General features: G+C 34.3%; 1 protein-coding gene across 1 annotated transcript in view; it reads left to right on the plus strand.

Moving 5' to 3' along the window:
* The window catches only part of DYNC2H1 (dynein cytoplasmic 2 heavy chain 1), a 144,868-nt gene that overhangs the window by 54,343 nt on the left and 78,102 nt on the right, over positions 1-12,423 (plus strand). The window contains exons 62-68 of the mRNA XM_041416997.1: positions 700-841; positions 1,392-1,501; positions 3,934-4,032; positions 5,149-5,272; positions 8,095-8,258; positions 9,003-9,122; positions 11,855-11,989. Coding sequence (XP_041272931.1) covers positions 700-841; positions 1,392-1,501; positions 3,934-4,032; positions 5,149-5,272; positions 8,095-8,258; positions 9,003-9,122; positions 11,855-11,989 — 894 coding nt within the window. The remainder of the gene's footprint in view (positions 1-699; positions 842-1,391; positions 1,502-3,933; positions 4,033-5,148; positions 5,273-8,094; positions 8,259-9,002; positions 9,123-11,854; positions 11,990-12,423) is intronic.

Genomic DNA, 12,423 nt, shown 5'->3' on the forward strand with positions numbered 1-12,423 from the left:
GCTCACCCCGTAATGAAGACAGTAAAAAAGTAGTATTTGTCTCCCTTTAAGGTAAGGAAGAACCAGTAAAAACTTGCCTTTATTTTGTGTATCAGCATTTATTTTTAATGTCAATATAATTAAAGTAAAAGTGACAAGACTTTGAAACCGATTATGGCAGTCACATGTGATGTTGATATGCTGTATTTTTCTTCAAAATACTGGAACATTGCAAAACAGAGTTGATGTAGTGCAGATAAATTATTTGAAGATATATGATAAATTTCTTTTATCATGTAAGCATACATTGAGTAACAGTAAGTATGAAAGTTACATATAGTATTTGTTGTCTGTATACATATTGTAAGTTACACTTACAGCCCGACTGTGACTAGGATCACATATTTCTTATCTTTCTTTCTGTAATACTATTTATCCATTTGCTTGTAAGTTGAAGTGTTCATCAAATTAATGGATTTTATCAGCTACATTCTCAAAAAAATCTGAGCATGCTCTAGCCCAGAGCTGAAAGGGATTTTTCCCATACCTCCATGTTTCTTAGCTAGGTATAAGATACCTGAAATGCAAGAAGAGAAACTGTCTCAACTGTATTACCAATGGCAGGCAAACTTAATTCTGACATTTTAGTAACCGATGAGACGTATTAATGCAGTTTTTGTTTGCAAAACACCTTTACTTTCTGTACTTCTTTTTTTGAAGGTGTCAGAGATAACAGATGACCTGGCAACGTTGCCTAAAAGAGCTCAGTTAGCAGCTGCATTTATTACATATCTTTCTGCTGCTCCTGAGGATCAGAGGAAAAACAGTTTGGATGAATGGACCAAATCAGCCGGCCTTGAAAGTAATTTTGTATGTGTGTTTGTCAGTGTCTGCGTGCAAGTAATTAAGCTTGATTGAGGAAGTGAGAAATTCCAGTGAGTTCTAATGAACTGTCTCAATTGTCTTTGTACTCCCAAACGAGAAGAGACGTTTTCTTACTGAACAAATATTTCTAGATACTGACAGACAATTTCTTAGACCCATTCTATGAAATTATTAAGATTATAAATATTTATAAATAATTTTATCTTTATAGTCCTTGCTTAAAAAGAAAAGTTTACAAAAATGAATGTGTTCACATTAACTGTTGTAAATTTGCCATTGCATTCTGAATGCTTCTGCTTTTTCAGTAATCGCTTTTATCTGTGTGTTAGCAAAACTATAAAATATTTCTATGGTATCCACTACTTATCAATAATAAGTTCAATAAATCAATAAAATAATAGATTAAATGCAAGTCTAGAGACTTGCACTCTATCAATATAGACAAAGTCTTTGTTCTGTATAGACTGGTAAATGCTTTTAAACTATGCAGACTGTAAATGATAGAAACTTACACTTTCATTTGTCAGAGTTTGATTTACGACGGTTCCTGTGTACAGAAAGTGAGGAGTTAGTTTGGAAAAGTGAAGGTTTGCCTTCAGATGACCTTTCAATAGAAAATGCTCTTGTCATCTTGCAGGTAAATTTGTTTTTTGTCTTGTCTTGGAAGTATTTAAATTTTTACAAATTTCAGTAACGTGGCAACGTGAACTATTTCATTTATGTTTATTATTAGCATCACAGAGAAATAAATACTTATGTAACAATGGATATTTTGTAACAAAAGGAAAAAAAAACTGTTAAAATGTTTTCATTTTTGCTGTCACTGTTGTATTCCATATCAGTCTATTCAAGCTTAAAGTATAAATAGTCATTAACACCAATACAACCAGTGAAAATTATGTCCTATATATGTTCACTTTGGCATATAATTTCTATTATATGCCAAAGTGAACATATTACTTACTACTTTTTTTCTCAGAAAAAGGAAAAGGCTATGTGCAGATATCTTTCAAGACCTGTGTATATATATATATATATATATATGTATATATCTATCTGTCTAATAATACTTGAGAAAATGAAAATATTCAGTTTTGTCATATATATGTACACATACATATGATTATGTATGTAATATTCTAGTAATTTATTTGACGTACTGACAAGTAAATATTTAATGGCATGAGGAGAATCTGCATGTACTACGGTGATTTGCTTAGATGATTTATGATTCAAATTAGCAACCAATTTCTTTGAATTTATATTGCTTTATCATCATTTTAGTAGATCTATATATTCTTTTCTCAGTTTGATTAAAAGGCTTTTCTAGAAACACTGTCTTGTACCATTAAAGCTACTTATATCCTACAATAAAACATTATTTTCATCTTTTTCATTAGTTGAATAGATCGAACTCTTAAAAATCTCACCATGTCTAAAGATGTTTTTAAAACACTCAGTCAGGTCAAATAATTTTCCTTGAGTACATCCTCATAAAGTTGAAATTTGGCATGGTATTTACCAGTGTAATCTACAGTACAGTTCTCAGCCTTTTGTGCTGATCATCTTTTGATGCTTGAATACTCATCATGTTCCCCTGTCTTTCAGTTTGAGATCTGTGTAGCTACTCAGTTTGAAATACTGGAACTCAATTAAAAAAAAAGCTTTAAACTTGGAAATGCTTTTCTGTCAGACTGAACTGGATAATTGTGAAAGTACATGTTTAAGCCTTCAGCAAGTTTGCTGACACAAAACTGGGAGACATAGCTGATACACCAAGATGATCTGATGGCTGGAGCACATCTGCTATGAGGACAGGCTGAGAGAGCTGGGGTTGTACAGCCTGGAGAAGAGAAGGCTCTGGGGACACCTCACTGCAGCCTTTCAGTACTTAAAGAGGACTTACAGAAATGAGGGAGAACAAGTCTTTACATGGGCAGATAGTAAGAGGAGAAGGAAGAATGGCTATAAACTAAATGAGGAGAGATTTAGATTAGATGTTAAGAAAAATTTTTTTACTTAGGGTGTAGTGAGGCGCTGGCATAGGTTGTCCAGAGAAGCTGTGGATGTCCCATCCCTGGAAGTGCTCAAAGCCAGGTTGTATTGGAACCATGGGCAACCCGATCTAGTGAACAGCATCACTGCCCTTGGCAGGGGTGTCAGAACTAGAGCATATTTAAGGGACTTTCCAACCCAAGCCATTCTATGACTCAGTCTCTGGTACACAAGAGGGTAAGACTGAGATCCAGAGGGTCCCTGATAGACTGAAGAAATGGGCTGACAGGAACCTCATGAAGTTCAGGAACAGGAATTACATAGTCCTGCACCTGGATATTAACAACCCCATGTACCAACAGGTGGTGAGGACCAACCAGTTGCAAAGCAGATTTGCAGAAAAGGACCTGGTGGTCCTGGTAGGCACCAGGTAGTCCATGAGGCAGTTATGGGCCCTTGCCAAGGAGAAGGCCAATGGTATCCTGGACAGCTTTAGGCAAAGTATTGGCAGCAGGTCAAGGGAGGTGATCCCATCCCTTCACTCAGTGCTGGTGAGGCCACACCTGGAATCCTAGGTCCAGCTGTGTGATCCACAGCATAAGAGAGACATGGATGTAGAGACCGAGTTGAGTGTAGCTTTGTGCCTGCAAAATACTTGTATTCATGACTCTCTCTAAAATGCATTGAGGTCCAAACCCAGAAGTATTGTACCTTCGCCCATCAGAGGAAGAAAAAGGAAGACTAATACTCTCCAAGTTTACAGTTGTGAATAACAAAAGCTGTAGATTATACTCATTGAATAGAGACTCCTATTTTTAAGAGAAGATGAAGAACTGCCTAACTTCAGCAGGACGAACATCTCAGAATTTTGGATCTGGGTGATCTCCTTTTTTTTTAAAGAAGAGATAAAATGAAAGACATAAATTTCCTCATCTGTTATTGTTTCTCTAAACAGCTTGTTAATTAAAAAAGACTTTAAAATACGTATTCCGTTGGTTTGGGGAAATAAAAAAGTGTTCCAATTTTATTCTTAAAATAGATTTTAGTAAATATATTTTTATTTTTTTTCCCTAGAGTAAAGTTTGCCCATTTTTGATAGACCCTTCTTTCCGGGCTACTGAGTGGTTGAAGACCCATTTGAAGGAATCACGTTTGGAAGTTATTAACCAACAGGTGTAGTATTTACTCTTGGTCTTTTTTGTTTGAGCTTTCTCTATTCCAGATTTTACAGACTAGCTTTTAAATGTTTGTGATAGAAATCACCAAAAATTACTTTATATTCTGTGAAACATACCGTTCTCCACAGAGTTTTAGACTATTTAAAATTGAAAGATCAACATCTGGTATTATTTCTACAAGTTTGTCTCTTTGTGCTACTATCTCCGAGAATGTCATATTCCCTGCTAAAGGGAAGATAGAAGAGATTTTCCGATAAAGAAGTCTTTTGTATACTTGGTTGCAGTTCACTGGATTTCAGGAGTATATATACACTTAATTCCCTGTAATTGTTGTGTTGTATTATCTACAGTGGAAAGAGTAAATTTGATTTCAGTTTGAGATTAGGGTACCTGAAATTCATTGTCTACCTGTAACTGTTTAGTGAGGTGCAGCTCAGTTGCACATACACAGGCAGGCTATTCAGAAGTCTGTTATTGAACCTCACCTGGCCTCAAAATATTGCTTCAACAGCATGTAGATCTTTCCACAGATCCGTGCTGGCTCTGTGGCACCCTTGTAGATACTCTCTGGTGGTAGTAGATAACATATCTTTGGGTAATTGATAGTTTGTCCTGCTAGCTGATTGGCCTGATTACCTTTTAGCCTCTGTTGCCTGTATTGTCCAGGAGCTCTATTGACTAATGGGATCATAAGCACCACATGCATGTTCAAACACCTGCTTTCAACAAAAGATTGCATGTAGACTTCTTAATAGTGTAAATCCTGTGCTTGGTTCAGTTTTTAGACATAAAAAAAAAATAATTATATAAGAGACCTGGCCAGGACTTCCAGGTGCTCCTGGCAGACATGACAGTGAACCTGCTCTCTTCTGGTGCAGCACTTGAAGATCTAGGCATGTTAGATAGGTTTTCTTGATCAGTAGATCAAGTTTATTTAAACTAAACATTTGTGGCTAAACCCTGTAATAACATTTGCCTCTAATAGGATTTTTCATCTGTACTGCTGATTTTTAGATTTGGAGTATTTGTTGCAATGCCTTCCTTCTCATTCTGAAGTGTTTGCATTTTTCAAAAAAGCATGAATCAAAGGAATGTGTTTCTATTTATCCAGGACACCAACTTCCTAACTGCTCTTGAGCTGGCAGTGAGATTTGGGAAGACACTTATTATACAGGAAGTGGATGGAGTGGAACCTGTACTTTACCCATTGCTAAGAAAAGATCTTATTGCTCAAGGTAAATCACCAAGATCTTTGCAAATGCTTGCTCAAAACTTTTGTAGTTTAGATCTATTTATATAAAACTTGATTTTTCTGAAAACATAATACTGTGTAGTTTTTTTCCTCTGTAGTATTAATCTGTTACTAACACTTCAGAGTGTGAAATATGTTGGAGATATGTTCTTATTTAGTAAGTGGAAAAATATTGGAAAGTGTTAAATTGAAAGTTATTTAAAAGTAAATTAAAAGTATTAAATTAAGGTTACAAAAATGTGTTTTTATAGACTCTTAAAAATTTAAATTTTAAGTTGATTTCCAGTGATGATTTCAAAGACATAGTTTTAATTGGAAACTTGGGCCTTAAGTAAACCAGAAGTTGCACAACTGTTAGTGCATTTAGAAATCAAAGGTTTAGAATGTTCGTGTTCCTGCTTCTTTTGCATTTCTCTGAACCTAAAGAAGACACACGGGTCTGTTCCTGACGTACCCTTGGAATGGGAAGATCATAAAGATCAGCAAAATGGTGGAATTTTGTGAAAGGAGTCCCTTAACCATTGCAAGAAAAGTGAAAAATCACAATGTTTAAGTTTTGCAATATAATATCTCTGTTTTGGAGAGATAATGTGTTCTACCTGTTTGTACAACTGCTTTGGACTTAGCTGCTTCAAAGAAATTATTTTTTTTTAATATGAAAAATTGTGATAAAAGTTTAGCAAAAATAAATTGTAATTATGCAAGTATCTCAGCATAAATTTTGTTGAATTATGTTACATATTTTGGAATTATATCAAGGGAATATGTTGAATTAAAAAGTACAGCAAAGTGTGTTTAAGTGCTTTCTAAATTACAGTAACTTAAATAGGTTTGCATTATCCTTTGTAATTGTATTTCTGCCTCAAGTGGTCATTCCTCAGCATGTACCATGTAATTTACTGTATGAACTTTGGGTACTAAAAATAGCTCAAGACTCTTTTTTTGCTGTCATTTCATCTACTATTGAGATTTAATGGTGTGTGAGGTAGCAGTAATTCTTCTAATGTAAGTACATGCTAAAAATAAATGCAAATACCATAGGATTCATATATACATTTATCACCAATATTAGAAAGATCTGTTTAGGAAAAAGAATGTTATTTTAAATCAGTCTTCCATTACAGATGCACTTGCTTGTTTATTCTCATTGAAAGAATAGAACCAAAGTAGTGATTTCAGGGGTCTGTGGAGGGTTAGGTAGAACACTGTGACAATTTTTTTTTGCCCCTCTATCTTTTCCCGAATTTTGGAGAGCTAATGAGATACAGTATGAAAGACGACTGTGTCTGCAGAACTGTGGAGAAAACAGATTAAATTCAAATATACTAATTTATTCAGGAAAATTGCTCATAACACTTAGACATCCTCTTTTGCTTTTTAATGAGCTATGTTAATGCCAGGTCTGTCAGGGTCCAAGCTAAAGAGCTGTTGTTGGAAAAGGAAGAATGGCTCACTATTTGAATCTTTTCCATCATTTTATAAGCAAGCATGCACTCCTTCTTTTTATCAAAATGTGGGTGTGAGGACCTGTCTGCATTATTTTGCTTGTGATGACTGTACATTTCTTCATTACTTTGAATGAAATGTTAAGAAAAAAATATTAATCTATATACTGCAGTAAATTTGTCTTTGTACAGCTTCCATTTTCTGTTTGACGTTTTTACAACATAGTCTTAAAATTCGTTCTGATTTTTGGCATAGAAGGAAAATTGTATGTGATTTTCATCTCTACCAGTGTTTTAGCAAGAGATTTATATTTCTGATCTTGCCACAGTGGTAAAAATAGAGAAGCACCTAAGTTTGCCATCTTGGAAAGTTTTCCGGAATGGAAGTTTTCACTTTTCAACTTATGATGCTGTTCTTTGTTTTTCCGTATCAGGAGTCAGAATCTTACTCTAATCATGTAATTTCTGAGTCTATTCTTTTATAACCCTGCTGGAATGGAAACCTGTTATGGAAGAGGGGTGGAGGGGGCTGAACAAGTAGTTTTATTCTATAACAGGCATATTGAGAAATATTAGGAGTATAAACAGACTGAAACCGTGACATCAGTTGTATAATAAATAATTTCTTTCATAATATGGTTAAATTAAATATATTTATAATAATACAATATGGGATATTTCTTGGTGGAATATTTTTCTTTCATTCTGTTGTCTAGATATTCCATCATTTGTAGTTCCATTGACTTGCTCTATAACAGTTATCGTAGAAAATAGTATCTTAATAGAATTATGGTTATATAGCAACACCAACCTTCTACAAATAAATATAACAGATCCAGAGATTAAATCTAATGGGTTTGGATGAGGAAATATTGAACCATCCTAGTTAGTATATAATTATGGCTAGTATAGACTGGTAGACCAATGTTTAAAGGTAAAGGAATATGTTTAAATGTTGACAAAATTCTTACACATAAGAGGTCATCTTCTGTGGTGTTCTGTCTCCTCTTCACAGTCTGAAGATTTCAAAACGTTGTTAGTATTACTGTTACTTCAAATGCATTTTTGTCCTTGATGCTTTGTGTTCTGGGTAAGGATAATTAAACAACTCACGTGTATTAAATATTCTTACTATGTAATTTACTATACTATTGCTATGTTATTAATTTTCTGTCTCTTAACAATGCAGGTTAGGATGTGTTCTTTAAATTTTTTGAATTTTTGTTTCCAATCAATTTATAAATACATATTGTAAAATAGGTTTAGATCCATTGATTATAAAGTATTACACAAATACCATTGTTTTCAGATAATTACAGAATGTTCCAGAGTGAGTATAATATCTGCTTGCTGTTTACAGGACCCCGTTACGCCATACAAATAGGTGAAAAAATGGTAGATTATAATGAAGAATTCCGTCTTTTTCTATCAACAAGGAACCCAAATCCCTTCATTCCACCTGATGCTTCTTCTATTGTTACAGAAGTAAACTTTACCACAACAGCAAGTGGCTTAAGAGGACAGGTAGGCATTTAGAATAAAACCAGTGTATGTATAGTGAACATGCATAGCTGCATCCAGCACCTGGAATAAGCCCTATGGTGCAGTTCGTGTTAATGGTTATGGAGGTATTTTCAAGCTCACGAATATAAACAGTAAAATTTTTATGTATTCTGGAACCAAGGAGTGAGTCCAGTAGAGAAAATGAAAATGTTCTCATTGACTTCAGTTGCAACGGATTAATTACCAAGCCTTTGCTTTCTGTTCAAGATGCATTTATGGTACCATGGAAGCATTTCTCTTATAGCTCTCCAGTGTCCTACTTAGAGAATAATGCTGGTATCATCAAGGTACTTTGTGTACAGAAAAAATGTAATGAAACCAAAATACTGTATATTTTATTTCCTTTAAAATGCTAGAAGCTATTGAGGTTTTCTCTACAAAATCTAGGAATCAAAATGTAACATACAAATGGAAGAAGCAAAAAAAGAAGTGATATCAATTAAGGGAAGAAAATCCCCTCCTTATTTGTTATGAAACAAGTTTTTCTTCACTAACAAGTGGCTTAGAATGGGATGTAGATAAGATCTTGATAAGTAAGATATAATTCAAAATGTGAAGCGTAGATAAACCATATCGATTTCCTCCTTCCTCTGGAGGTATAGAATTGGCATCATGCAATGTATCCATGAAACGTGACCCCTCTTGAAGTGGAAATGCAGGAAAAAAACCATCATCATCATTTTTGTTTTCTCTCTTTGTTTTTAGCTTTTGGCTTTAACAATTCAGCATGAGAAGCCCGATTTGGAAGAGCAGAAGACAAAGCTGTTACAACAGGAAGAAGATAAGAAGATACAGTTAGCTAAACTGGAGGATTCTCTTTTGGAGGTAAAACAAATTTACCTCTTTAATATGTGTTAGACCAATAAGATGATAATCACATTATTGTGTGTTTGAATGAATATGCTGGAAGTGTTGAAATAATGAGTTGTCAGGATTTTTGATTAGAAAAAATAAAGGCATTATTTGCCTAGACCTGTGGAAGAAAAGAGTGGAGTAGATAAGAAAGTACATCTGTTATGGAACTGTAGTATTTCAATATATTAAGCACTTTCGTAGTTAAATTTATGAATTTGGTGAGATAAATTTAGGCTAATTTAGGTTGATTAGGAATTTCAGTAATTTTAACATACGAAGAAGTGAAATCTTTATTAAAAATGGTATTCATTTTGAAATTATGAGTTTTTAAAAAAGCCACACTTTTAAGCCTGTGAATCATATCAAATGACTCTTTCTAAAGCTGAGAAGTGATCCTGTGTTATGAAAAAATCCCACTACAAAATGGAAAGATTACTGATAAGAGACATTTAAAATTTTAAACCTCTACAATTGTTTACTATTAGCAATGAACTGTAATATTCTTTGCAGTTAACATTCCCTATATTGCATTTAAAATTAATGTTCTCAATTTTCTGTTAATCTTTTTATTTTATTGAAAGTACTTATGCTCAGAAACAGATATTCACCTGTATAAAAAAAGGTATCTTCCAAGGAAGGACTGTTTTATTTTTTGTTTATTTCTAACCATGGATTTCACATAAATTGTACTTCATACTTGTAAGAATGGATCCTCGAATGCTGTCTTTTTGAAAGGTCAGAGGTGCAGGGAGATTACCTGGTGCCCTAAACTCCTCAGTCCGTAGCTAAGTCACAGAACTCTGCAGTACTGAGTACAATGGGTTAGCAAATAATAATAGTTTTTGCAGATTAGACTGGCCATTTATTACACTGGCCCACAAGAGAGCTGGAGAGGGGCTTGTTACAAGGACTTGCAGTGACAGGACAAGGGAAGAATGGCTTTTCAGCTGTAAGACGGTAGGTTTAGTTTAGATGTTACATGGAAATTCTCTGCTGGGAGGGTGGTAGGCACCAGTTCCTCTGGGAACCTCTGGGAACAGGTTTCCCAGAGAATTTGGAGATGCCTCATCCCTGGGAGTTTTCAAGGCCAGTTTGGATGGAGCTTTGAGCAACCTTATGTAGTGAGTGGCATCCCTGCCCATGGCAGAGGGTTTGGAACTAGATGGTCCCATTCAACCCAAACCATTTTATCATTCTCTTCTATGATTCTATGATTAATAGCTCAGTTTTAGAATTTTGTACATAATTATTTTATGTGATTTGAATTTTCACATTTACTGTCCCTATTGAACTCCCTATTAATTCTCAAATACTAAGGTCAGCTCTTTCTTAAAACTGTGATGGGGCAGATTTCTCCTACAGGAAGAGGGAAACTTGCTCTCTAATAAAATTCCATATCCAGATTTTACCATTTTAACACCTTATTGTCTACCAGAAGCGGAGGGTTCAGAGATGCAACAAAACAAATTTCACTTTAGAACACACTTTTTATGGAATCTTGGAACTCAAAAATCTTTTTCATTTGTCCGATCTGAATTATCAAGTACAAAACTTTAAGAAATTGATGCCTAAGATATCTGCAACAAAAAGCATCTGAGTAGTAACAGCAAGGCTGATTTCAGTTTTGGAATTCTTGTTAGCAAGTAATCCTAAAATCAGGATACTCTTTGATCCTGAAGAAAGAAACCTAAGGCTCAGTGGAAACTGGTAGGTGGACTTTGTTAACAAAGAAGTCAGTGTTGATGAGATCTAGCGGAATTTAAGTTAATCGTAAGGCAACATTTCCATTCTATTGGAAGTACTGTACTGATTTCCTTCTAAAAGCCTCAGACTAAAGACATGGGTGCTGTCTCACAGCTCACAGTATGATTCCTAATGGATGAACTGGACTATCTGGAAAAGCAGGTGATCTTGTCCTAAACTTGTTTCAGGGAGAGAAGTAAGTGCATTCTGCTACTCCAACTGGTGAATCTGTGCCTCCAGATATTCTAAAATGATGTTCTACAGATGGTTGCTCAGAACTGATTTGACTAACAAGCAGCCAGTTTTCAAAACAAATATCTTGATGTGTATTTACTGGAAGTTAGTAAAAAACTGTAGGTATAAGTGAACTATTCAAGCTTTTCCCACTTCTTAGAAGTGAGATTAATTGCTTTATCACTTTATTTAATGAGGAGAACTCAGGAAAAATGTGGCACAATCTCAAGGATTTTAAAGTGATCTTTGATTCTGAAACTTAAATTGTTGTAATGTGAATATTCATCTCAGTTGGAGATGAGAGTTTTATGAGAACTGGAATGCTTTTGAAGGAAAATGAATTCTTGAATGAGTACAGGAAGTTTTTACAAATAGCCATCTTCAGTTTAAATGAGAAGTTAAACACAAGAAAGAAATACCCTAATCTGTATTTACCATGGGAATATTAGTGCCTAGGACTCTCATCATAGAAATCATTCTCAAAAGCCTGCTGATAACCTATGTTTCAGAATATGGCAGTCTGGATTTTTGGAATATGTTCTTGAGCTGTATTTTCCATATTTCTTTAAAAAATGTCTCAATTTTTGGAGTAACCACCAGTTTTCTAGAGCTCATGAAATGCATTCAATGATTCAGAAATACGTACAGATCAGAAAGATAGCTTCCAAAATGGTTACTTTATGGGATTTTTATAAAATGTAACATAGATTAATTTCTTTTTCCAGACACTTGCCACATCACAAGGCAATATACTAGAAAATAAGGATCTGATTGAGTCTTTGAATCAAACTAAAGCAAGCAGTGCACTCATCCAAGAATCACTGGCTGAATCTTTCAGACTTCAGAGCTTCCTTGATAAGGTAAAATAATATTTTAATCTTTTAAGTACTAGGTTTCCCCTACTAAAAATAATTCATCTTTTATCTATATTTGATACATACATCCATGGGGTTATAGGATGTGTAACATATTATATTAGTTCTTTTTGCGTGAATTGTATTTTGGATATGCAAGTACGTGCAGTATTTTCAGTAATTAAAATGCTTTGTTTTGTATATGATGAGTAGTTACACAATTTGAAGTCTGCCAGTTTGAATTAAAGGAATTTTGACAAGTAATGGGTTTTGACTTTATTTTTGCCGTCCACTATTGCAAACATATGGGTGTTTTTGCTTAATATGCCCCTTGCTATTGGGAAAGTTTAGATCATTGCTGATGCTATTCATCTGACATCCTGTTTTTGTGACAGATTGCAGAGTTTTCTTCTGTGTTCTATTTGTTTAGTTTAAACTTT

This window comes from Onychostruthus taczanowskii, unplaced genomic scaffold, assembly GCF_017590055.1.
Source record: "Onychostruthus taczanowskii isolate IOZ18803 unplaced genomic scaffold, ASM1759005v1 scaffold54, whole genome shotgun sequence".
NCBI lineage: Eukaryota > Metazoa > Chordata > Aves > Passeriformes > Passeridae > Onychostruthus > Onychostruthus taczanowskii.